Raw genomic sequence first — 27085 nt, forward strand, 5'->3', positions numbered from 1 at the left:
GCTGAACAATCAGAACAGACTACAGGTCATAGCAACGGGCCTGGGTCATGGAGGACCCCGCTGGACTGTCGGGAGGTCAGGGGCACTCTGGGGAGGGGCTGAGTAGGCAGGCACACAGAGAAGCCAGTATTTACCAGTTTGGCACAGAAGGATTTTGATATTTTATAACTTATGTGGCTGAGTGGTACAAACTAATTGAACATGAGTCCTTACAAGGTCCCACAGCTGGTGCTGAAATGCAAAGTGAAAATTCAAGCAAAATGGGAGAAAGGCCTGGGATGAGCGAGCCACAGGTTGCATGTTCAAAGTGGCCCAGAAAACGAGGGATGAGGGTGGGTGGCAGTTGGGGCAGGTAAGAGGCTCAGGATATTGGCTTCTTCCTCAAGGTTTCCTTAGTGTCAGTCCTGTTCTCCCCTGCCACCTTGGAGACAACTCTGGAGATGCCCCCAGAGCTCTCCCCAGATTTGATCCCAGAGGTGTTGCTGAAGGCCCCGGTGTCGGAGGCGATACTGTAGATGTAAGATTCCCAGGCGATGATGTTGTTGATCTTCCAGCAGAGGACGTTGCAGACCTTCACCACATAGGGCGACAGGAGGCAGGAGATGACGTAGAGGATCACCAGACCAACGAACAGGCTGGCTGACACCTGCAGACACCACACAACAGGCATGGGTGGGCAGCCTGGGGGCCCCCATCCACGCAGCAGGGCAGCTCCAGGGCAGCCACTCACCATGAGGATGAGGAAGGCCCGCCTGGCACTGAGTGGGAGCCCGTGGATGTGCAGCTGGAAGGTGAGCTGGTAGTCGCAGTATGTGCTCTTGTCCACACCTCTGTTGGGGGATGGGGTTCAGGATCGGGGGAGGAGGCGGTCACCCCACAGGAAGCCCCTGAGCCCACCTGGGCCATGTGTCTGGCTCACCTATTGCTCACCAACACCTTGAAGAAGAACTCGGAGGCAAAGATGCTGTGTGGAATGGTGTCATGGCACGGGGAGTTCTCCATACAGAGCCACCTGGGGGCCCAAGTTCAGGCACTTGTAGTACAAATCATGCCTAGCACGTGCCATTCCCTGACCTTCCCCTCTACCACACAGACGCTGGGTGAGTACTAACTAGGTGCAATCTCCTCCCTTTCTCCCTGATTCACTCCTTCACCCACTTTAGCCAGTAAGGCTGACTGAACCCCTCCCAGGTGACAGGCTGTTTGTTCACTCATTCATTTCCTCGTGTCTTTACATCTCCAGCTGTCAATTCCTCTGTTACTATGCATTCATCTAGATTGTGGATGGTATACCTATTAGGTGCCACCCCCTCATTTATTCTTTGCTACCTTTATTCCTTCATCCCACAAGTGAATCTGGAGCAGCTACTAGGTACAAAGTCACATCTTCATTCATATATTCAATAAACACAGGTTGAATACCGAATAGGTGCAAGTTGGCTACTTTGTTCATTCATTCACTTCCTTCATTTGGTCATGGCATCATTTTCTTCCTTTCATTATTATTATTCCTTTCATTATTATAGGGCCAGTTACTGAGGCCCTACATGCTTTTTTTTTTTTTTGGCGGTGCCTCACAGCTTGCGGGATCTTAGTTCCCCGACCAGGGATTGAACCCAGGCCCCCCCAGCAGTGGAAGCACTGAGTCCTAACCACTGGACCACCAGAGAATTCCCCCTATACTAACTTATTCCTTCATTGTTTTATTCATTCATTAATACTTCCATTCAAATGTCAATAAATGTCTACCATGGATGAATTAACTTGTTCATTGTCTCATTCAACAAATATTATTTGTCTATTCTGGACCTGGACTATAAGGGAGACAGACCCCACAGGAGACAGTGACAGCTCAGAGGGGTAAGGGCTGGGAAGGAGGAAGCACAGGCAGAGGGGTCAGGGTGAGAATGGGGAACGTACAAGAGGACATGAGAGCAAAACTGTCCCATCTAGAACAGTCAGAAAAGTCCTCCTGGTTGAAGTGGCATCTGAACTAAGGCCTGAAGAAAGATTAAGAGGGACCAGTCCTGCAGACAGAGGGTCCAGCTTGTGTAGAGATCGGTCTCATTTGAGGACCGCAAAGGCAGTCAGTGTAGCTTGAGGATCAGGAGGTCTCCCAGAGGCAGAAGGGATGGACAGGCCCGACAGACTGTAGGGGAGAAGGGGGCGTGCAGTCGGCCGGCACTCACTCAATGCCTAAACTGTTGTGGGACAAAATGTTGAAGGCTGAGTCCTCGGTAGTCGTTGTGTTTCTTGTGGTCCAGATGAGGCTGCCAGTCCTGTGCAGGAAGGGGTAACCTCAGTGGGGCCGGGGCCTCAGCGGGCAGAGGCCCCAAAGGGAGAGGGGGCAGTGGGCGGGATTGGGTGAGCGGAGCCTCCTGCCGTGGGCGGGGCCGAGTATGTGGGATGCTAGGAGCCTGGGCTGTGGGTGGGGCCTGAGACACCAAGATGGGCGGGGTTTGCAGCCCAGGGTTGGTCTGTGGCTGGGAAGATGCAGGGGCCTGCAGGGGAAGAAAGGCCGATTATGGGCCCGGCCCACAGGGATTACTTGTCCAGGGGGCTGTTGAAGCGGTAGATATCCTCCTCGCTGTATTCCTTGATGGTGTCCAGGGTGGGCCCGCCGCCCACCACCTTCAGCACGTAGCTGCCGGGAGCAGAGGTGCGCACGGACTGTCCAAAGTCCTGCATCACCTCTACCACCTCCACCCCCACTTCCTCCCCCCTTCTCCCCACCCCCCCACTCCCCACCTCACTCCTGTCAGCCGCCGGCTTGGCCACGACTTTACCTGCCCTGAAAACTGCCAGAGTCTCCCGTCACCAAATCTTGGATCAAGAAGAATGGGTAGAAGACTGTGGGGTCGGAGGAGTTGAGGCGGGGAGGAGGAGAAATTAGCTCGGAAGTGGAGGATGGAGAGGGGAAGAAGGAGAGACGAGTGGTCCAAGGGGAAGAGCAGAGGGTGCTGGGGCAGTGAGCGGGCAGGGAGGAAAGGCCTGGGAGGGCAAAGTAGTGGGGGCGGAGGACACTGAACATTGAGAGGAGGGGGCTGGACACGCACTGTCGCGGAAGAGGAAACAGGGCATCTCGGGGTCGACGTGCACGCAGTCAAAGTAGTGTTTGTTCTGCAGGCGGTTGTACTCCAGCGTGTAGGTGATGTCAAAGGCAAGGCGCTTGCCTGGGGGGCAGCCGATAAGTACTGGCACCATCAGGTTGCCCTGAATGGGAGGAGAAAAGCCTGGCTCTAGGGGTGGGGCAGGGAAGACGCCCCTTCTCCCACACACACCACCCCTACCTGCCAGGCTCACTCTCACCAGAGGGCAAGGTGATCATTATTATGATCGTTAAAACAGTAATAACTGCAAACACTTAAGCAGCTCTTGCTATGCACAAGGCACTGAGGAATGGCCTCAGTGCCTTACATATTCAGATTTATTTAATCCTCAAAACAACCTTGTATGATACAGACCATTAATATCTCCATTTTAGAGATGGCAAAAGGGAAGCACAGAGAGGTCAAGTCACTTATTAATTATCCAAAGCCACACAGCTGGTAAGTGGTAGAGCTGGGATTCAAACTGAGACAGGTTGCTTCCAACTGCCTCCAGAATAAGACATACAAAACCACTAACACCTGCACCTATGAAGCAAGGACTTGCAAGGTTGAGGGAATTCCCTGGCAGTTCAGTGGCTGGGACTCCGGGTTTTCACTGCCATGACTCCAGGTTCACTCCCTGGTCGAGGAACTAAGATCCCGCAAGCCTCGCAGCATGGCAAAAAAATTAATTTTTAAAAAATAAAATAGGGCTTTCCTGGTGGCGCAGGGCTTTCCTGGTGGCGCAGTGGTTGAGAGCCCTCCTGCCGATGCAGGAGATACGGGTTCGTGCCCCAATCCGGGAAGATCCCACATGCCGCGGAGCGGCTGGGCCCGTGAGCCGTGGCCGCTGAGCCTGCGCATCCGGAGCCTGTGCTCCGCAGCGGGAGGGGCCACAACAGTGAGAGGCCTGCGTGCCGCAAAAAAAAAAAAAAAAAAAAAAAAGATAAAAAAATAAAATAAAACAAAGGGCTGAGGTTGAGACTGAATTCTCAGACAGTAGAGCTGGGGGAAGCATGGGGTATATGAGGGAAGTAGAGCCCAGGATGGGGGTTAGGGATCTGGGAACTCCCGTGACATTGTCATTGGGAATGAAAGGCTTCTGGCCCATTCTGGGGGTAGGGCCCAAGGATTTCACCCAATTGTCAAAAGGACATGGACATCTGGAGACTGTGGGCTGGGCTTGATGTCTACCGCGGAGAGGCGTCGTGGCCACAGATTAAGCAGTTCCCATGCTCGCCTGAGCCAAAGACTTTACACCTATCAGCCACTGAATCACTGGGGCGTCTAATGGGCGTCTCAGATTCAATCTATCCACAGGCCACCTCTGTTTATGGCGCCTCACCCCTGCAAATTCAGGCTAAAAAGCCTTGGCCTCATCCTGGAAACCTCTCTTTCTCTCACCCCCACATGCAGTCCATCCAGAAATACCGTTGTCTCTAAACTTCAAAATAGAGTTATTCCCTTCCCCAAACCCCCAACTCCTCTGCTCCACCCTGGCTGGCCCATTTCCTCCCTGCTCCCGCCCCTCCACCCAGGCTGTCTCCCACATGCAGCCAGAGGGACTCTGTGAACACCTGAGTTGCTCCTCTGCTCAGATGCCTCCCATGTGACCTGCCCATCACCGCTTTGACCTCATCTCTCTCCATGGTCCTCCTTGCTAGCCCTGATCCAGCCATGCCTGCTCCCCGCTGTTCCTTTAGTCTAACACATGAAACATACTCCTGCCTCCAGGCCTCTGCCATCTGTCCCCTCTCGCTGACATGCTTTCCGGCACATAACTGCATGCTCACTTCCTCCCCTCCTTCAAGTCTTTGCTCAAATGTTTCCTCCTCGGCCAGGTCTTCCTTGAACCATCCTATGGAAAATGCTAACCTACCCCAGGCCCCTTGCTCACTACTGTTTTCTCCTAGCACCCATTGCCCTTAACATACAATATCTTTTATTTCTCTTGCTTATTATCTGACTCTCTGTTCTGGGTTGAATTGTGTGTCCCAAAAAGATATTAGGACCAGGGAAGTCCTAATTCCCTGGTACCTGCCCATGTGACCTAATTTGGAAGAGGGTCTTTACAGATGTAATCAAGTTAAGATGAGGTCACACTGGATTAGGGTGGACCCTAGTCCAATGACCAGTGTCCTTATAAGAACAGGGAAATTTGGACACAGACGCATAGGGAGGAGGCCTTGTGAAGATGGAGACAGAGATTGGAGCGATGCATCTACAAGCCAATGAATGTCAGGGGCCGTCAACGACCACCAGAAGCTAGGAGAGAGTACAGAACAGATTCTCCCTCAGCACCTGCAGAGGCCCGCGAACCGCAAAAAAAAAAAAAAAAAAAAAAAAATGGAGATGTTAACTTTGACTTTCTGGGGTTAAGGTAAAGACCTTAAAAATAATGCATATCACTAAGGATAGAAGGAAATTGTTATTGGGCCGAGGTCAGTCACTCTTCCTTGAATTTGACCCCAAATATTCCATGTGATCCAAGGAGTTGGGAGCTGTTACAAGCCCCCACCCCCCCTTTTTTTTTTTTGTGGTACGCGGGCCTCTCACTGTTGTGGCCTCTCCCGTTGCAGAGCACAGGCTCCGGACGCGCAGGCTCAGCAGCCATGGCTCACGGGCCCAGCCGCTCCGTGGCATGTGGGATCTTCCTGGACCGGGGCACAAACCCGTGTCCCCTGCATCCGCAGGCGGACTCTCAACCACTGCGCCACCAGGGAAGCCCGACAAGCTCCTTTTTTTAACTGCCCTGGGTCATACCAACCCAGGAGGAAGAAGCACCAGGGTCTGTCTCCTGGAGAGTGGGCAGGGAAGTGGGTGAGAACAAGGCTTCCTCTACCACTTATTAGCTCCCAGGGTTACTCTGAGCATTTTGTCTGCATCTCTCTGAGCCTCAGTGTTTGCCTCTATGCAAAGGGGATACTGCATGTGTAAGCAAGTGAAGAACCAAGGACCCAAAGGCTTGAACAAGGCACATGTGAACAGGCAAAGGAAGAGCGAGGTATGAAGGAAGGGCCAAGCTGGCCCACATGCCGCCTTTGTGCCAATTGGAAAAAGAAGCCCTGTGTGGCAGATACTTTACTTCTCCCTGCAGAAAAGTATCAGAAGGAACATACAAGCTTGTGTGCAATCTACACTAAGCAGCCCTTTCTGAAAACACGAATGGATTAAAGGAGGGAGTGGGTGGCTGGGCGGGTGAATGATGAAAATGAACGAGAAAGAAGAAATTAGGAAGGCATTCAAGGAATTCCCAGAAGGAGCCCTCAGGTTCTGCCCTGTTGAGACTCGACCCAACCCCTTCCCTCCCAGCACAGGGCCCAGTACCCCAAGTCCAATACTTGCATGCGGGGCCCCTGGTTCGTGTTCTGGAAGCAGTGCCCGGACGAGCCCACCACCTGTGAGTAGGAGATGATGACTGGTGGACCCCACAGGCCCAGTCTTTTCCCTCATCCGCATCCCTCCCCTCCAGGCTGGGAACGCACCTTGAGGAGCATGGAGGTTTTCATGAGGTGATGTCCACTAATGCCCTGATCAAAGCAAAACCTTTTATCACTGAGCGTAACCTGGGGGTGGGGGCAGAAATGAAGGGGTCAGCGGGCCAGCGGGAGGACCCAGGGACAGTTCAAATAACCGCGGGCTTCTAACAGGTCCACTGCCTCAGTAGGTCCGCCGTCACCTCAGCTCCTCCCCTCCACCTGGTCTCACCCAGAAAAGCACCGAGTTGCGATTAACAAGGACCTTCTCCTTCACCACCGCCTCGATGCATTCCGGGTCGGCCAGCACCACAGCCAGGCCCACCTTGCTCTGCAGCTGGAAGGAGGGGCCTGCTTGGAGCAGAGGGAGGGGTCAGGGCGCCGCACCCGACAGAAGCCCCGCCCCTAAGGCTCCACCCAGCCCCGCCCACAGACCGTGCAGGGGCTCCGGCTCCCGGGCCGTCAGGAAGACCGAGAAGCGGTAGCTGGTGCCCTTGTCCAGGAAGATGCGCTCGGGCAGCTCGTTCTCAGCCTTAAGGTCGTAGATCTTTTCGTAGCTGGCCATGTCAACGTGCACACTGCCAGCGCTCCGCCAGTTGCTGGCCAGGTAGAAGTAGTAATCCTGAGGGACGGGATGCGGGGCAAAGACAGTGCCCGGACAGGGGGACGGTGAGGGGGGATCCGGGCTCGGCCCTCCCACCGATTCGCCACCCTCTCCACGCACCTGGTCCTGCTTCTTGTTCTTCCACCAGCGCCAGGTGGGGTCGTGCACCGGGTCCGCATATGGCTGCGGGGACCGCCAGCACCTTGAGGGAGGCCAAGGGGCGTGCCCAGGCAGGCAGTATCCTCCGAGCCCTTCCTAGCCTCAGTCCCAGCCCCTGACCCTGAAATCGGCCTCAAGCCCCGCTTTCAGCCCGACCGCCACACCCCCAAAGCCATCCCCCGTGAGCCGTGCTCGACCCCCTCTCCAGCCCGCCTTAGCCTCGGACGCACCGAGGCGGCTCTGCTCTGCTCCGCCCTCCGCGGCGGTTCTCCCGGCCACGCAGGCCTTGCCTTCTACGGCTCTGCGGTCCCGCCTCACACAAGACCCGGCCCCGATGGCCCCGGCCGCCGCCAGGCGCCCACCTTGTCGTACTTCGAGTGCAGCCAAAGCAGGTAGTAGACGAGTCCCTGATAGACAGCGAGCGAGTTGTCGCTGTGGAAGCCCCCGGGCTCCAAGACACGCGGCGGCTGCGCCCGGTAGCGCTCCTGGCGCGTGTAGATCTGCGGGTTGGGCAGGTCCCGCAGACGCATCACCGTGAAGGGGCAGAAGTTGGTGAAGGAGAGCGTCAGGTGGCTCCTGAGCGGCGGTAGTGGAGGACGGCGGCTGACTTTTCCGTGCGTGCACCAGGAGCCTCCGCAGGCCCCCTTACCACCCCTGCGCTGCTGACTACTCAAGAATAATCCATCCCTGCCCTTCCCCCTCAGCCTCAGCCCCTGGTGCCCCTGCACACGTTCACGTGGTCGGCCCTCGGCCGCACAGGCCAGAGTCCTGGACCTCATCCTAGACTCTCCCCCACCCTCTCCACGGTACTCCACCTCCAAAGTGTCCTCCCCCCTCCCCCCGCTGCCTCCCTGGGCTCCTCTGCAGGTGAGCAAAAGGATCACTGCTGAACACAGTAAAATCTGACCATGGAGCCCCTCCCCTTAGTCCCATGGTGGTTCCCCAGGCCCCTCAAGATGAAGTCCAAGTTCCTCCCTGTGACCACCAGGCTCACCTTGTCCACCCCGCCACCACTGCACTCTAACAGCACCGCATTCTCTCAGTTCTTTGATCAGGCAATCTCCTTTCCTCCCCGGGGCCTTGGCACATGTGGTTCTCCCTGTCTGAAACACCTTGCCCCATGCTATCACCTGGTCAATTCTTCCTCACCCTTCAGGTCACAGCTCATGCACCTCTTCCTCCTTGAAGCCCTCCCTGATGCACCCTGTCCCCAGGCTGGGTCAGACCCCTCCTTTGAGCCCAGCGGTTGTCACTGGGGATGGCTTGATCTCCACCCCACCCCCACCCCCCGAATGGGAGCTTCCCACAGGCGGCGCCTAAGGCCCTGACTGCTGCTGTGGTCCAGTATCTCCTCACCCTTGCCGCTCCAAGAGGTAGTCGTTGCTGATCTGCTGGTACATCAGAAGCTGCTCCACAGGCACAAGCCTCTTGACGAGCCTGCCCTGCTGGTTGTCTATAAGGTACACCAGCTGCAGCGAGAAGGCAGGGCCACATGAGCGGTCCTGCAGCTTCCCCATGTCTCCCCCATAGCCCCCCGCTTAGCACCTGGTACAGTCTGTGGTCTTCGTAGAAGAGGGTGACCATGGTCTCATTGGGGGCGTAGAGAGAGGACTGCTGCATCACCTGTAGGCTGACGTGCACCTCCCAGCCCTTGGATGGGAACAGCTTGTACACCTGGTAGCTACCCTCCAGGAGGTACCAGATCTGGGGGTGAGACAGCCGGGTGTGTGTGTGTGAGGGTCATGGGCCCTGTGACCCCCACCTCTCGCTCTGCCGAGTGTGAGGGCCCCATTCCCTGAGGGGTAAAGCCTGGGAGTTCACCTCCAGCTGGGATCGGGTAAGCCATCTCTCTACTTCCCAGACCCAAACACCTGTGCTTAGAGCCCTCACTCGCCATGATAAATTTCTTCAGTGTTTTAGTCTGCTTGAGTTTCTATTACTTGCAATGTAACCATTCCTAATATATACACTCCCTGGAGGCCTGGGATCCAAGGAATGAGCCCTCGTTTTTCCTTCTCACTCTTTGCACCCTCCCCTTGGCCTCAGTTTCCCATCTCTGCACTATTGCCCACCGTCTCATCCCCCAACACATTTTGCTCTAGATCTCACCTCCTCCTTAGCTTCGACCTGGAGGATCCCCTCCAGCCTCCAGCATGTCCCCCCTCCAGGTGGCCTCCTCTATGAAGCCCTCACTGACACACACACCCCCAGACCGGGTCTGAACTTCCATAGATGCTGTTTCCGCATTGCAGCCCTGGCTGTTCTGAACCGTCACAGTCTGGGAATGAGTCCATCTTCCCAACTGGACTGGGACCCTGTGAGGGCAGGGCCCAGGACTGATTCATTGGCCACTGTGTCTCCAGCACTGGATCAATATTTATGAACTGAACTGCACGATGGAATGAAAGAGGACCCCCTCTGGAAATGACATCGTGACTCTGAGCACAGGTTTTTCACTCTGCTGAGTGACTTTGGAAAGGTACTTATCCTTTTTGAGTTTGAGGGTTCTCAGCTATAAATGGGTCCCTGAGGACGTTCCCTCTCCTGGGCCCCTTTACCCTGACAGGGGAAGAAGGGAAACCCTTGGGATTTGGGGGTGGGCAGAAAGGAAGTGGGGAGAGGGGCAGGGCAGCCCACCTCCTCAGTCTCTGTGACAATAGCCGTGTCCCCACAGAACGAGCTGACCAGGTACTTGATGGACAGCTCCCTGGGGAAGTCCGCCAGGTAGATGAAGTTTTTACTGTTATAGCTGCAGGGGCAGAGGTGGGGGGGGGGCGCCAGGCAAGGCCCTGGGGAATATCTGCTTCCCCAACTAGGCCTGACACGGCGCAGGAACCATTTACTCAGTTCTCCACCAGCCTCGTGAGAACACGCAAAGGAGGCCTGGGACTCCAGTTTGTGCGCCACACTCCAAACCCTCGGGCTGACCTGCCCATCAGTGAACAGGAAGGTTCAACCGAACTGGCAGTTTGCCAACAGCCCATGGAGTTGGCTCCGGGACCCCTGGATTCCTGAGCGGTGAAAAGCATCCTTACCTTTCCCCAGACAATGCCCTTCTATTGCTCACATAGGTTAGGTCCTCATATCAGGTTTCATCTAAGAAAGGGCTCCCAGCTTTAAGCTATCAGCTTCCTCCATCCCATCTCTGCCCACCCCAGCCCATTTTTCCCCCATCACAGTCCTGGTAACTTCTGGACTTGGGCATACTCTGAAAACTTGGTGACTTCAGAAAGGACCCCCACCCTAGTGGGGTTGGGGAGGCCAAATTGTACCCGGCCCCATACCTCTGCAGGAGGAAGTTGCCCCAGATGAACAGCAGGTTGTTATACGGGTTATAGGACATGCCCTTGGGTACCATCGGGAAGTTGGTGTAAGACTCTGTCCCTAGGACCATCAGGAACTCCAGGCCTCGAGCTGGCAGGGGCAGAGGCAGAGTGGACACAGCAGTGAGGTGGGGTCACTTGGGCCCCTCCTAGCCTCCCCCCCACTTTTTCAGCCCCCTCTGCCCTCCCCTCCTACCGTCAGGGATGAATTCCGGGATGGTGTAGAGGACAACCAGGTCATCACTGACTACAGGTGGGGAAAACACAGCAAAAATCTCCTGAGGCCCTGAGCTTTCAAGACCTGAAACTGAGCAGGTCCCCAGCTCCCCAACCCCTCCCCAAACCCTCCAACAGCTTTCCGTTTGGGCCCATTAATCTTTAGAATTTCTTTATGTGAATAATAAAAAGACACTTCCTCTGAGAGGACACAGTCCTGTCAGGGCAGAGGACCTGCCTCCCTCCTCTGACTCCTTGGCTGGGGAGTACCAGGCACAGCCTCAACAGCTGTACACGGCAGCCCTATTCTCACTTCATCAAATCAAATCAAATCTCCTCACTGTGAGCCGCAAGGCCCTTCCAGGTCTGGCGTCTGCCCACATCTCCAATCTCCCTCCTCCCCTTTTCCCTCTGTTCTAGTCTCATTGACTTCCTCTCAGGCTCTTCAGCCCAGACGGCCTGTTCTCCACCACTGCCCCTTACCTAGCAGTGGCACGAGCAACGTTTCCTTCCAGCTGTCTGCTGGGCACAGATCCCAAAGGATGGGCCCGCAGTTCACACTCTGAGCTCCTGCCCCTTCCCGCTCAGCCCCCTGCCCCCGCCGTGGCGCCCCATTTACCCAGGTCATAGCTGACCACCTGGAAATACTTCCTGGTGGAGGGGTCTTCGATCTCCACCAGCAGCAGTAGATTGTAGTCACCAGCAATGAATACGGCCCAGGTTATGGAGCAGTTGACAACTGGTAGGGAAGGCAGAAGTCCAGAGCAGCCCCCAGATCCCGTCCTTCTCCATAGTCTCTGTGACTGCCACATCTATCCCAGTGACTCTCCACCCATCCCCAAGAAATTGCCCATCCTGTCCTATGACCTCTCCCACCCTTCCCTGCTCTCCCACACCTTTGATTTCCCCCCAACCCCCCCAAACCCACCCCACCCCCTGCCCACTGCAGACCCATCTGGGAGCTGGGTACCTAGTATCCCATTGCACACGGACCGCTGCCTGGGCAGCAACTCGAAGGACACGCGGCCATCTGCAGAGCAGGGCAGGTCAAAGCTTAGGCCCTTCCCAGCCTGTCTGGCACCCCACCACACCGGCTCTCCAATTATGCCTGTGCCTCCTTCTTAGTCCCAGGATTCCCTGGGGCAGCTCTCACCCAACTGGCCTTTCAGTCATTCACAACTGGCCTATTAGAATATGTCTGCCGGGCTTCCCTGGTGGCGCAGTGGTTGGGAGTCCGCCTGCCAATGCAGGGGACACGGGTTCGTGCCCTGGTCTGGGAAGATCCCACATGCCGTGTCCGCGGCTGGGCCCGTGAGCCACAGCCGCTGAGCCTGCGCGTCCAGAGCCTCCGCTCCGCAACGGGAGAGGCCACAACAGTGAGAGGCCCGCATACCGCAAAAAAAAAGAAAAAAAAAAGAATATGTCTGCCTGGACTTCCCTGGTGGTGCAGTGGTTAACAATCCACCTGCCAATGCAGGGGGCACAGGTTCGGGCCCTGGTCAGGGAAGATCCCACATGCCACCGAGCAACTAAGCCCATGTGCCACAACTACTGAGCCTGTGCTCTAGAGCCCACGAGCTGCAACTACTGAGCCTGCGTGCTGCAACTGCTGAAGCCTGCGCGCCTAGAGCCCGTGCTCCACAACAAGAGAAGCCACCGCAGTGAGAAGCCCACACACTGCAACGAAGAGTAGCCCCCACTCGCTGCAACTAGAGAAAGCCCACACGCAGGAACGAAGACCCAACACAGCCCAGAATAAATAAATAAATAAATAAATAAATAAATAAATAAATTCTTTAAAAAAGTTTAAAAAAAGAGAGTATGTCTGTCTCTGGTCACAGTATTTGGCTCAGGTCTGAGCATGTGACCCAGAATGGGCCAATCAGAATGCACCCTGGGATCTGTGCTAGAGCCAGTGGGGAAGAGTCCACTCTCACTCTCTCGGGGTGACTCAGACTGGTGGGAGATGTGAGCCCCAAGTTCCTGGAGGCCATCTCTAACCCTCGTGAAGGGAATATCCACCTGAAAATGAAGCCAAATCACAGGGCTAACAATGATAAACCCTTGAACAGTACCATGTCCCTAGCACTCTCCTAAGACCCTATATAGGTCTATTTAATCTTTATATCAACACGATGAGGCAGGTACTAGTTAGTACTATCAGCCCCATTTTGCAAATGAGGATATGAGACCAAAAAGAGAGGTTAAGTCACCTATCCGGAGCCGCCAGTGACTTGAGTTGGTGTGTTAGAGCAGTCTCTCTCCAGAACCCGTGCTATAATCCCTATGCTATACTACCTTGCCAAGAGACAGAGTCCTGAGGATATACCCTGTAAGCCCCTGGATCCAGCTATGCCTGACGTTGGATCCTGGTCTTTTCACTTATATGTCTACACATTTTTATGCTTAGACGATTTTTAAAAAATGTTTTGGCCATACCGTGCAGTATGTAAGTATCTTATTTCCCCAACCAGAGATCGAACCTGTACCCCCTGCAGTGGGAGCCCAGAGTTTTAACCACTGGACTGCCAGGGAAGTCCCTGCTTAAGTGATTTTTGAATTGGGCTTCTACCCTTTGAAACCAAACACATTGTGAAAGATACATAACACACCCCAAGCCCTGCCCCTACAAAGGCGTAAGCCCATATCGACTCACAGGGAGAACCTCCAGCCTGGGACCCCTCCTGAAGGAATATGGTGAGGGGTGAGGGCCTGGGGTCAGAATTCTTAGAAGTGAGAGGGTACAGAGGTACCAGGTACCAACCTTACCCGTGATGGTCCCAAAGTGGACGTAACCTTCGTGCTTGCCAGTGGTGAGGGCCATGACATACTCGGAGCCATTGCTATGGAAATGCACAGGGCACAACTTCTTGATGCACTCGTTAGCCAGGACACGGACCCATCTCCCTGTGGGGGCCAGCACAGACATTTGAGCCTGGCACCTGGGCCCCCATCCACATTTTCCAGGCCTTAATGAGCCTGTTATCTGTCTTCTCCCACTGGAGTGACTGTTCAGTGTGGCGTCTGAGGGGCCCTTGGTATAGGGCCCCAGCTGCCTCTGCGAAAATCCCCCCACCTCCGCTCACACTCTGCCCACAAGGTTCAGATTGGGCTGACCCCACTCTTCTATTCCCCTGGCCAGAGGATGGATTCTGAGCTGGGCATGTGACCAAGCTGGGCAAATCAGAGACAGTTCTCAGCCTGCAACCACTAACAAAGAGATATTCTTTCCTGCCCCCGACCTCCACCCCCGGCATAAAAGCCTGCAGTTGCTCGATGGAGTGGGGGCAGTACCACAAAGATGGGTCTAACAGCTGCAGTGAGCCCCGAGATCCAGCTGTGCCTGAAAACAACATGCCCCTGAGTTTTCCAGCTATCTAAGCCAATAAACACCCGTCTTTGACGTAAATCTCTTTTAACTTGGTCCTTCCCACTGTCAAAGTGCCCTAAGAAAGAAAGGGAGAAAAATAAAGCTGTTGGGAACGCTGACTAACTAATGAAATATGGGTTACAGTACAAGTTTCTGTGACTCTGTAAGTTGACATCTTTCATTTAGATAGGGCAGGGGCAGAAGGTGAGAAGAACTAGGGCTTTGGTATCATTTAACAGATGAGGCTGAATCAAGCCTCTTTTTCCTCTCTGATCAATCTCCCTCATGGCACTGCCTCTCCAACGGCCCATCTCTGTTTCTCTCTTTGTATGTCTTTTATCTGACTCTCTGCCACTCCCCAACCCCACACATTTCTCGCTTGGTATGCAACTCTCTCCGGTTTGTCTTTCTCTCTCTGCACGTGTGTGTGTGAGTGCGCGTGCACCCGAGTGTCTTGCTCTCTGCTCCCTCCCTTCACTCTCACACCTCTCTCTGCCCTTAGTCGGTTCACAACTCCTGGGAAGGTCTGGATGAAAGCCTCACCCCAGCATATAGAGGGTAGAAGGAGGCCCCTGCAGGGCGGCAGCGTTGCTTTAGGAGCTTGGAAAGTCCCTCCAACATCCCCCTCCCCACTCATGGAAATTCCATTCCCAGGGGTCTCCAGTGATGGATTCACTGAGGTGCCCTCCCTGGGGCTCCAACAGGCAGGTCCCCTTGCCTAAGATGCCAAGGACACACGGGTATGTGACCCGGCCAGGGCCCCCTCACCGCTGCCACGGTTGCTTTCGTGGAGTGTGGTATAGGTGCCCGTGAAATAGTAGATGAGCTGGTTCTGCCGAATGAAGAGGGTGCTCTCGGTGGCGATGGCATCATAGATGGTAGCAGTGAAGCTGGTCTGGGGGCAGTAGAAGGAGCCTACCCAGCAACTGTCAATGCTCAACTGCAAGGGAGTAGAGCCGCTGGTAAGCAGGTGGCCTTGGTCTCAGCCCCTGTGTCCTCCCTTGCCTCGAGGCACCAGCTCTGACAACTGCTTGGAATGAACACATGCGGCTGCCCCCAGGATCCCCTCCCTGCGCACACTGCAGCAGCATCTTGGTGGCCAAACTTCCCCAACAAACTTCCCCTGCAAGCAGGTGACCCAGGCCAGAGGCAGTTGGGGCTTTCTGTGCTCCCTAGAGTTGGGCAGTACACAGCATACTCAACAGTGCTCAGCAGTCCTGGTTCTCCGGGCCACAGTCAGGGCTGTACTCACGTGGACCCAAAAGATTCTAAGTTTGCCCGAGGCACACTTGTAATAATCCTATTCTATCTCGAACACAATTGGCTGTCAGGCTGACACCATCTGAACTTATGACCGATCACCAGCACTGGCAATATCACTAACAGTGGGAAAGTACCACCAATGAAGGGCCTAAAAGATTGAGTCTACCCAGGATCGAACTGGGCCCCCTGCAGTGGAAGCATGGAGTCCTAACCACTGGACCACCAGGGAATTCCCTGGTTTTTTTTTTTTTTTTTTTTGCTGTACGTGGGCCTCTCACTGTTGTGGCCTCTCCCGTTGCGGAGCACAGGCTCCGGATGCACAGGCTCAGCGGCCATGGCTCATGGGCCCAGCTGCTCCGCGGCATGTGGGATCTTCCCAGACCGGGGCACGAACCCGTGTCCCCTGCATCGGCAGGCGGACTCTCAACCACTGCGCCACCAGGGAAGCCCTCTTTTTTTTTTTTTTTTTTGAGTCTAAGTTTAACCAAGCTTCTAGAGCTCACTACCAGTTTATAGGCAATATAGGGTGTTATGGACAGAATTTATATGTTGAAGCCCTAGCCCCCATCATGACTGTATTTGGGCCTTTAAGGAGATAATTAAGGTTCAACAAGGTCATAAGGGTGGGGCCCTAATCCTATTGGACTGGTGTCCTTATAAAAAGAGAAAGAGACACCTGAGATCTCTCTCTCCACTCATGCCCACAGAGAAAAGGCCATGTGAGGGCACAGTGAGAAGGTACTTTCTGCAAACCCAGGAGAGAAACCAACCCTGCTGACACCTTGATCTTGGACTTCCAGCCTCCAGAACTATGAGAATATAAATTTCTGTTGTTTAAGCCACCCAGTCTATGGTATTTTATTATGGCGGCCTGAGCAGACCAATACATAGGGTCAGAGGAACAAGTTGTAATCGATTTTGTGAAGAAGCAAACAGCCAAATTCTATGGGACAAAAGGCCTGGTTTCTTAAATTGCCTGAAAAAATGTAGGGTATTAAAAGACGTAACAACTAAATGCAACGTGTGGGTCCTGATTCAAACAAAGCAACTGTAAAACACATTTTTGGATCATTGGGGAAAATTGACTATGACCGGGTTAGATGCTATTAAGGGGTTACTGTTAATTTTGCTGGGCATTATAATGGCATTGTAGTTTTATTTCTTAAAAGTTCTTATGTGGGGCTTCCCTGGTGGCGCAGTGGTTGAGAGTCCGCCTGCCGATGCAGGGGACACGGGTTCGTGCCCCGGTCTGGGAAGATCCCACATGCCGCGGAACGGCTGGGTCCGTGAGCGTCCGGAGCCTGTGCTCCACAACGGGAGAGGCCACAACAGTGAGAAGCCCAAAAAAAAGTTCTCATGTGTTAGGGATACTTCCTCAGTTATTTCCAGAATTTACAGGTGAATGGTATGATGGCTGGAATTTTCTTTAAAACATTCCAGGGAAAAAAAAATAGTGGGATTAAAAAAAAAAAGCAAAATGTTAATTATTGAAGCTGGGTTCATTATACAATTCTCTACTTCTGTGTTTGATTGAAATTGTCCACTAAAAAGTGGAATTTTCCACTAACTTTTCCAATAAAAAGCATATATCAAAGTAACACTCTAAGTTCTGATGCTGAGGGAAATTTCATCAAGTTAAGGGTAACAAGTACATTCTCACTTTCCTACCCTATTCAGCACACAAAAGATTTCTACAGACTACAGACATTGTTGCTGTGCCCGGTGAAACTAGCCTCTACCCTCTCAATGTGTCATTTTGATTGGTTGTCATACTTCATCTATTGCCCTGTTAATATTTAAAGTGCTGCCTCTGTTTTCTGGAAGAAATACTTGGAAATTTTCTTTGTTAAACCAGAAAAGGATCATCACATCTCCCTTCTCCCACATACGTGAGAAAAAGAAAAGCTGTGAGTCAGCTGGATTTCTTATTTGAGCAGAGCTTGAGAGTTCTGACTCATTTAACTCAAAAAGCAGCATGGTGGGTGTCTCTGGCCGCAGTGATTGAGTCAAGGTGAGCAAATGGTGAGCCACACCAAGTGGAAGGAATCTTGGGATTTGGGGGTTAGAGGGTAATGGGAAAGATCTTTCCCACTGGATGTGGGCCTGAGATGCAGCCTTTGCAATTCCAAGGACAGAGATGTTTGAGCATAAAGTCAATACAGAGGAACCAGGTCCAAGAGATGGAGAGAGAGCAACTCAGTCTTGGTGACATTGTTTGAAATCCTGGGTCAAGCCGGACCTGAAGTCCTGAATATTTTGGTTACACAAACTTACAAATTTCCTCTTCCATTTTTGGCAGGTGGCTAGTTGGGCTCCCAAATCCCTTTCTCCCATATTCTTTGGTAATTGAGTTTTAGCAGGGCATGTGCCACCCAGATAGAAATTATACTTCCCAGCCTCCTTTGCAGTTGGATGTAGCCAAGCAACTAATTCCTCAGTAATGGAATGTGAGTGGAAGTGAAACTTGCTTAAGAGAAAATAGCTTGCCCTTCATTTCTGCTCCTTCTCCTTCCCAGTTGGCTGGAATATGGACGTAGGCATGACCCAGCTCTGATCACACTGATGAGATCAACACCTGGGGCCTAGAGGATGGTAAAGCAGGAAAATAGAAGGGACTGCGGTTTCTCACTTCTGAACTGTTTGGGGAATGAGCAACAGCAACTATTTAAGCTATTCTCTCTCAGGAGTCTCTTTGTTACAGGGTTTTTTTTTTTTTTTTTTTTGGCCACCCAGCTTGCAGGATGTTCCCTGACCAGGGATTAAACCCAGGCCATGACACTGAAAGCCCAGAATCCAAACCACTAGGCTACCAGGGAACTCCTGTTACAGCATCTAAACCTGACCAACTCAGGGCCGAAGAGAGCCGTGTAGGGGGAGGATTCCTATGGGACCCTAGGGGCCGTCTAGAAGGGAGTGGTGAGGTGAAACAAGAGGAAGGAAAACAGAGAGGAGACAACAATATGGGGAAAATCCCTGTGATTAAAGAATGAGAATAAGTAGGCTTCGATTTTGGAGTGATGGAAACTTTTTGGAAACAAGAGTTGGTGGTTGCACAGTATCAATGTAATCAATGGTACTAAATGGTTCACTTTAAAGTGGTGAATTTTAGGGACTTCCTTGGCGGTCCAGTGGTTGGGACTTCGCCTTCCAGTGCAGGGGGTGTGGGTTCGATCCCTGGTCGGGGAGCTGGAATCCCACGTGCCTCGAGGCCAAAGGGCCAGGGCATGGAACAGAGGCAGTGTTGTAACAAATTCAATAGAGAGTTTAAAAAAATGGTCCACATCAAAAAAATCTTAAAAAAAAAAAAAGTGGTGAATTTTGTTTCATCTTGATAAATTAAAAAGAAAAAAAAGAACAAGGATGACTGAAGTTCAAATTGCACTTTTCATTCTCATGACATAAACCGCCTTCTCTGTCCTCCAAATCTCTTCAGCAGAATCCACATCGGCCACATACTTCCTGTGGGTGTGTTTGGGTCAGGAGCGTGAAAACTGAGCAAGGTCTGGAAAGACTTGGGCCAGAACCGAGAGAGCTGACCCAGGACAGGGAGACTGTCAATGAAATGAGATCAGTAGAAGCCGGAATTCATGGCCAGAGGGACCTGAGAGAACATTAGTCCACATGGGGTTGTCAGAAATCATGCGCCCCCAACCCGTGGCAAAGCTAGCCTGATTTCACTCTGGGGGAACCATCCCTTCTCTGTCTCTTGTCTCGGCTGCCGTCCTCACTGGGATGGATCTCATGACCTGTGCTAAGCCAGCTGTCACATTCCATTCTTTTGGGACACATGACTCAAGCTGGGCCAATCAGGACAAAGCAAACAAATTTCAGGGTTTTTTGTTTGTTTGTTTGTTTTTAAAGTTATTTGGGAAACAGACGCTCCCTTTCTCTCTGCCTGGGAGTTGGGATGATACGAATCACACTGAGGATGGAGTTAATCCAGAAGAAGTGGAACCGAAAGCTGGAGTCCTCATGTGAGCCCTGAATCAAGCCAGGCCTGCAGGCTGAGCTGTGTCTGGGCTTTGCAGTTAGGCACACCTACTAAATCCATTTCTCTGCTTAAACCAAACTGGTTTGGAGTTCTGCCTACAGCTGCAGTTAATTCAAACGTGTTTGTCATTCACACCAAAAGAACCTTGCTTCAGACACTCCTTCCCTGTTCTGGGAATAATATAGGCTCACAATGCTGAACTTGAAACCCTAGGGGCCAGACGTGTATCGAAATTCAGATGTTTCCAGTTTAGAAGGTAAGATGGCACATATATACCATCCAAACCCCAGTGGGGTCTGGGGCAACACCCCATAATCAAACTCCTTAATATTTCTGCAGGGCAGCATCTGAATATTAACACTAAATGGAATGCATAAAGACTAAAAAAAGTAGCCTTTGTTAGCTCAGGTCGGAGTTTCTCAACAAATACATTTTAGCCCTAAACTTCTGAAAACGCCGTTTCAAAGATTTTGGATTTCAGAATTAGAAATGGTGGACCTATAAGTAATGATAGCTTTGACTCACGTAGTGCTCATTCTGTGTCCGGCTGACATTAATTTATACCATCCTCGCAATGGTCTGTGAGGTAAATATAAGTATTGCTCCCATTTTACAGATGGGGAATCTGAGGCCCAGGTAAAGTGACTTGCCCAACATCACACAGCCAGGAGGTGGCAGAACCAGGACCTGAACCCAGGCTGTCTGGTTGCAGTCTTGTCTTTCATTCATGCTATTTGCCTCTCATTGGTGGTAGGTCTTTGGGGACCTTTCTCTGGTCCCAGGCCCCCCCACCATTTTAGGAGCTGAGGCCCAGACCACCATCTGCCCTACATCAACTCACCTCCACGAGAAAGAAGTCCTTGAAGTTTGTGTCAGTCAGCAGGATGGCCTTCTCCTCAGGGATGCCGCCCAGGATGAACACAGGTGCCTGGTCCACAGTGTACCACAAGGGCCTCGACGGGACATTCACAAAGTACCGGGGTATCAGATTGAAGAGCTGCGGGGCAGGGGCAGGAGGGCTGCTCAACACGTCCCTCCCTTCCCTCTCCCACGGTTCCGTCTATTTGCCCCATCGCCTCTCTGATCTCATCCCCCAGCACTCTCCCTCTCACCCACTCTCTCCCGGCCACATGGGTCTCCCGCTCCTCAGAGCCTTTGCACAGACTGCTCCCTCTGTATCCCCTGGTAGCCACATGATTCCCTTTACTCAAATGCCAAGCTTCTCAATTACGCCTTTTTTTTTTTTTTTGGCCACGGTGCGCGGCTTGTGGGGTCTTGTGGGATCTTATATCCCCGACCAGGGATCGAACCTGGGCCCTCCGAAGTGAAGGCACAGAGTCCTACCCACTGGACTGCTGGGGAATTCCCACCAGTTATGCCTTTCTTGAGCATTCCATTAAACACTGCCGTCCCCTCCTGCACAGACCCAGTTCCCCTCACTCTGAATTCTCTCCAGAGCACTAACTACCTTTTAACCTGCTACAGAATTTACCTGATTTCATGTGTACTGGTTTGCTGTCTGTCTCTCCCACTAGAATGTCAGCTCTAAGAGAGGACAGGGGTTTGGGTCTGTGTGTTCACTGTTATGTTCCCATGGTGCCACACTGTGTGCTCAGGAAGTGCCTGCTGAATGAATGAATGAATGAGTGAATGCACTGTGGTTAAGAATATGGGTGCAGGAGTCAGGCAGACACAGTTTCAAGTCTCGTTCCATGTGTACATGCCGAGAGCCTGTGGGCAAATGGCTCCACCCTTTTGGGGCCTCAGTTTTCTCCTCTTTAAAATGGGTATGTGAGAGCACCTTCCCTCACAGGTCACTGTCAAGACCTAATGTGATTGTGCATTTAGCAGGGCACGTCGCCAGGGGCCCAGCACACAGTAAATGCTCTGTAAATGGAATCCGCCGCTTGTTTGGGAAGTAATCAGGGCCCCAGCCTACTGTCTTTAACCCCCTCTTCTACTCTTCCCACCATCCGGGCCCCCCTCACCTCATTTCCCACAGTGAATTGGAGTGTGTTGTCTCGCTGTCTCTCCAGGAAGCCGTTGATATTCACCTGAAACCTGGAGGTGGGTGTGGGGCATGCATTCCAGCTCCTGCTACAGCTCACTGCCACCTCCCTGTCCAGTTCCCTCCCTTTGGGCTCCTCCTGTCTTCTTTGGGGATCTGGGGATTAGGAAGCCCTTCCCAGAGACTACCCCCTGCCCCAGGTTTGGGAAAGGGCACCTTTTATTGGGAATGAAGGGCCCCAGGCCGTTGCTGCTAACGTCCACGCGCATGACCACGCTGCCGTTCTTGATGGGCATGGGTGTGTACCAGCTCATGAGACACACTTCCTCTGCATTACACCTCTCTGCTGGCAGGCAGGGGGTACTGAGGCTGCTGGGGCCTTCCAGCAGCAAGCCCCCGAGGCCACAGACCACTGGGATCCCCCTGCAACTCCCCACGCCTCCCCTCAGCCATGGACCCCACTGGGGCCTCTGTGTGGTCCCATCTAGGCCAAGCAACCTGCTGACGCCTCCCCAGGCCCCCCTCCAGGTCAGACACCTCTGTGAGGCCCCCAACAAACCCCCATGCCCACCAGGTCATAGGCCCGTTTGATGGTCCCAGCCTCCCCTCAAGGTCATGAACCCTGCTGAGGTCCCTGGCAATGCCCCCACATGCCCGCCATGCTGTGACCCCTCCAGGAGCCCTCCAGGCCCACCTCTGCTGCGGAAGGGGGCTGCCTCCATCTGGATCTGTAGCTGCTCTATCTTCCAGCGATGGAAGTTGACTGGGGACTGGAAGGTGACCAGCACCACCGGCTTCAGCCCCGTCAGGTGGCCCTTGCGGACCAGGGCCTCAGAGGACTGAGGGCGAGATGGCCCCACAAGTGTGTCCTTAAGATAGCCTGTGGGTCCCGCTGCCTTGACCCTACCTTTACTAGCCTGTCTTCTCCCTGGGGCTGGGTCAGGAGAGCAGACTCTCCACTGAGGGAAGGTTAGAGAACATGGTTTAGGTTTGGGGCTGGGGCAGGGGATGGGCCAGGCTAGGAGACGAGCAGAAGTGCTTTGGGCTGTGGAGGGAGTCAGGAGGTCTTCCTGGAGGAGGTGAGTCCAGAGCAAGGACCTCAGACAGAATTTGGATGTAGGGAATGCATGGGGAAAAACAGCATGGGATAAGCAAAAACATAAAGGTGGGAGTGCCTGGCACCCAAAATACTAGCAGCCTCTTCCCTCACTTCAGGGATTTCAAGTCCCATTCTTGAGGCTTCTACCCCACCCCCTATCCAGAGAAATTAGAGTCTCTGCCATCGCCACCAGGTTTGTGGGCTGGGGCCTGGGGCTGAGGGTGGGATGGGGCAGTTAGACAGAAAGGAACTGGGGAAGAGGGTGACGGGGCAGCCAGGGACAACCTCCCAGAGATGCCAGGATCCTGGCTGGGCTAAGAAGGGAGGGCAGGGCTTGAGCGGAGATGGAAGGAGAAGATAGGTGTTTTAGGGTATAGAACAGCACTAATTTTTTTTTTTTTGGCCACACCGTGCGGCATGCAGGATCTTAGTTCCCCAACCAGGGATTGAACCCGTGCCCCCCGCACTGGGAGGGCCCACTGGACCACCAGGGAAGTCCCTAGAATAGCACTAGCAAAGGCTTGGAGGCATCCCCAAGAGACAGCTGTGCTCAAGCCACTGTGGGCAGGGGTGTGGGGGCAGCTGTGAGATGCAGGCGGGAGATTTAACGGGTCTGACCCCTTTTGCACAGGCCTTCATCCTGAGGAATGCCTAGGCCGGGGCCCTTTCAATCCTGTCCCCTACACCGGCCCCAGCCCTGCCTCAGGGTTTCCAATCACAGGGTAGCAGGTGCTGGTGGGCGGGGACCTCCTCCCCATCAGGGCTACAGTGGCCTTGACCACACTGGTGCTGTCCACCCTCAACTCCTGCCCGGACTGAGCATCAGCCCCCTCCCTGTCTCCTTGCTGCTGCCCTGCCCCCCATTAGGCCTGTGAACACCTGAGTCCCATCACATCCCTCCTCTGCTCAGAACTTTCTCATGGCTCTACCTCACTCAGGGGGAAAGCCAGGTCCTCACTATCTCCTCCCACTCTCCCCCTCGCTCATTCTCCTCCAGCCACACAGGCCTCTGGTCGGTTCCCCATACACACTGGCTTCCGTCCTGGCTGTTCCCTCAGCCCAAATGTTTTCCCCAGTTCTCCGCATGTGTGTCCCTCTTCATCATTCCAGTCTCTGCTCAAGCTTTTCAGAGACCTTCCCCAACCACCCCAGCTAACATCCTCCTTTCTGACATATCACCTCATTTTATTTTCATCTTTGCACTGATTACTGTAATAAATTATTTTATGTATTTACTTGCCAATTGTCTGTTTCCCTGGTGGACTGCATCCAGAAGAAAAACCTGGCCACGTTGTTTATCATTGTACTGCCTTCCCCACCCCATTGTGAAAAAAAAAAAAGAGGATCTGACTCAGAGCAGGTGTTGCATGAACAGAAAAAGGAATTCACAGATAAGGAGAGAAGGCTCATGGAGTAAACTCTCTGCCCAGGGTCACACTCTAGAAACTTGTTGCTAGCATTCACTGAGCCCTGTCTATGAACCAGGCACTGTGCTAAGTGCTTCACACTTATTTAAGCATTTTATGAAATGGGTATGATCATTATTGGACCCTTGTTAAGGATGAGGAAACTTTGGTACAGAGAAGTTAAGTAACTTGCCTGAGATCACACAGCTATTATGTAGCAGAGCTGGGATTTGAAGCCAGGCAGCCTGGCTCCACAGCCCAAAGGATTCACTATCATGCTATACTTCCTCCAAGTAACGTTAGCTAATGGCAGATTCAAACCCAGGTCTGTAGCCTCCAGAACTTCAGTTCTAGACCACAACATTCTACTGTCCTCAGAAAGCTTACTTGAGCCAAAACAGTCTTAAAGAAGAACAAAGTTGGAGGACTCAAACTTCCCAATTTGAAAACTTAATACAAAACTACAGTGATCAAGACTGTGTTGTACTGGCATATGGATAGACATATAGAGCAACGGAATAGAATTATACCCAGAAATAAACCCTTTTATTTATGGTCAATTGATTTTTGACAAGGGTGCCAAGACAATTCAATGAGGAAAGAATAATCTTTTCAACAAATGGTACTGGCATAACTGGATATTCACATGTAGAAGTTGGACCCCTACCTCACACCATATACAAAAACTAACTCAAAATGGATCGTAGGCCTACACGTAAGAGCTAAAACAAACAAACAACTCTTAGAAGAAAACATGGAAGTAAATTTTCGTGACTTTGGTTAGGTAAAGCCTTTTTAGACAACACCAAAAGCACCAGCAACAAGTGAAAAAAAATGATAAATTGGACTTCATCAAAATTAAAAACTTTGGTGCTATTGTATGATATGTGAATTATATCTCAATAAACATAAAGCTTTTGTGCTTTAAAGGACATCATCAAGATAGTGAAAAGACATGGAATGTGAAAAATATTTACAAATTATATATCTGATAAGGAACTAGTATCCAGTATATAAAAAGAAATTTTACAATGCAACAGTAGAAAGACAAATAACCCAGTTTTTAAATGGGCAAAGGAGCTGAATAGACGTTTCTCCAAAGAAGTTAAATGGCCAACGAGCATATGAAAAGATGTTCAACATCTCTAGTTACGAGGCAAATGCAAGTCAAAACCACGCTGAGATACCATTTCACACATACTAGATACTAGACATACTAGATGGCTATAATCAAAAAGATGAACAAGAGCAAGTGAGGATATAGAAAAAACTGGACCCTTCATACATTGTTGATGGGAATATAAAATGATGTGTAGCTGCTTTGGAGAACAGGCTGGCAGTTCCTCAGAAGAGAAACAGAGTTAACATATGACCCAGCAATTCCTTTCCTAGGTATATAGTGAAGAGAACTGAAAACAGATGTTTACACAAAAACTTGTACAGACATGTTCATAGCAGCATTATTCGTAATATCCCCCCTCAAAAGTGGAAATAACCCAAATGTCCATCAATTAATGAATGGATAAGCAAAATGTAGCACATCCATACAACTGAATATTATTACTCAGCCATAAAAAGGAAATACTAGTGCATGCTACAACATGGATAAGCCTTGAGAAGAAGTCAGATACAAAAGGCCACATATTGTATGATTCCATTCTTTTTTTTTTTTTTTTTTTTTTTTTTTTTTTTTTTTGCGGTACGCGGGCCTCTCACTGTTGTGGCCTCTCCCGTTGTGGAGCACAGGCTCCGCGGCCATGGCTTACGGGCCTAGCCGCTCCGCGGCATGTGGGATCCTCCCGGACCGGGGCACAAACCCGCGTCCCCTGCATCGGCAGGCAGACTCTCAACCACTGCGCCACCAGGGAAGCCCTATATCTCAATTTTCGAAAAATATTTTCTTCACTTTATTGAGGAAAGTGTTTTGTTGTTGTTATTTTGTTTTGTTTGGCCGCGATGTGGGGCATGCGAGATCTTAGTTCCCGGACCAGGGATGGAACCCGTGTCCCCTGCAGTGAAAGCGCGGAGTCTTAACTACTGGACCGCCAGGTAAGACTCTATACGTCAATTTTAAAACATGGAAATAGAAAGCTTACTTGAGCACCAACTATGTGCCTCGTGGGATACTGGGAATTTTCTTGAATCTTTAAGGTCCCTAGGGTCTGGTGGTGCCACCGCTATTCAAATGTTAGAGATGGAGAAACTGAGGCCCCAACAGAATGAACCCACCCCCTCTGCACCCACTCACCTCTCCCTTGCAGGAGTAGTTGATCTTCAGGTAGTAAGGAAAGCCCAGGTATGTCTGCAAGGAGAGGGTGGGCAAATGTCCAGAGCCCAGTGGGGTGCAGGTCCAGGACCTCTCCCGTTTGCCTGACACCAGTCCCCTCACCTCGTCCGGGTCGATGGGCGCGTCCACTAGCTGGCTGAACACTTTGTCCACTGTGTACAAGGGCTCTTGATCGACGAAACGATCGCTCGCGTCCTTCTTGCCAACTGTCTCAAAGTTGTTCAGGACAACTTGCCAGGTGCACTCCTGGGTATTCTTTATCGCCCACAACCTCCACGGTGCCAACAGCACCACCAGCAGTGCCCACAGCGTCTGCAGGACTCGGAGCCTCGGCCACGCAGGGCCAGCAGGGGACATCTCGGGGCAGTGGATAACGTGGCTTCAACCTGGAGAATGCGGAGGTCACCAGCCTGCAAGACTGTTCTTGGTAGGCGCCTTCTGAGATCCCGCCTCGCTCCGGTGCTTCGTCCAGTCCCTGCTCCTGGCCCCGCCTCTGCTCAGACGCTCCACTCCTACTTTTGCTCCTCGCTCCTCTCCTGCTCTTGCTCCAGGCTCCACCCTTGCTTTTGTTCCTGGCTCCGCCTCTGCTCCAGAACTCGGCCCTGCCCCAGACCCTGCATCTACTACACTTCTGGACCCCGCCTCTGCTACTACTCCAGGTCTCGCCCCTCCTGTTGCTCCTGGCCACGCCCCTACTCCTGGTTTCGTCCGGCCTCCTGGCCTCTCCCCTTAACCTTGCCCCACACTTCTTTCCTCTTGCCCCTGCTCTGCCTCCCACCGCTACTCTTCACTGG

General features: G+C 52.4%; 1 protein-coding gene across 1 annotated transcript; it reads right to left on the minus strand.

Moving 5' to 3' along the window:
• Nucleotides 1-27085, minus strand: CATSPERG (cation channel sperm associated auxiliary subunit gamma). The gene is made up of 28 exons (XM_082677501.1): nt 26394-27085; nt 26253-26306; nt 22194-22338; nt 21716-21842; nt 21480-21552; nt 20333-20488; nt 15006-15177; nt 13637-13774; nt 11838-11897; nt 11487-11606; nt 10848-10898; nt 10613-10742; nt 9966-10077; nt 8874-9032; nt 8685-8797; nt 7691-7904; nt 7290-7352; nt 6983-7187; nt 6798-6916; nt 6575-6655; nt 6431-6487; nt 3057-3213; nt 2787-2850; nt 2549-2644; nt 2190-2279; nt 920-1012; nt 731-830; nt 1-646 (listed from the first exon to the last, which is right to left on the minus strand). Exons 1-28 carry the CDS (start codon nt 26646-26648, stop codon nt 362-364), a joined length of 3489 nt encoding a protein of 1162 aa, XP_082533627.1. The 5' UTR covers nt 26649-27085; the 3' UTR covers nt 1-361.

Source organism: Grampus griseus, assembly GCF_964374135.1.
Source record: "Grampus griseus genome assembly, chromosome: 19".
NCBI classification, from domain to species: Eukaryota; Metazoa; Chordata; class Mammalia; order Artiodactyla; family Delphinidae; genus Grampus; species Grampus griseus.

Coding starts and splice junctions, on each gene's coding strand:
- CATSPERG (XM_082677501.1), bottom strand. CDS start 26,648: ATGTCCCCTGCTGGCCCTGCGTGGCCGAGGCTCCGAGTCCTGCAGACG. Junction 10,899..11,486: donor GGTGGTCAGCTATGACCTGG/GTAAATGGGGCG, acceptor CCCCACCTGTAG/TCAGTGATGACCTGGTTGTC. Junction 7,353..7,690: donor TGCACTCGAAGTACGACAAG/GTGGGCGCCTGG, acceptor CGGTCCCCGCAG/CCATATGCGGACCCGGTGCA.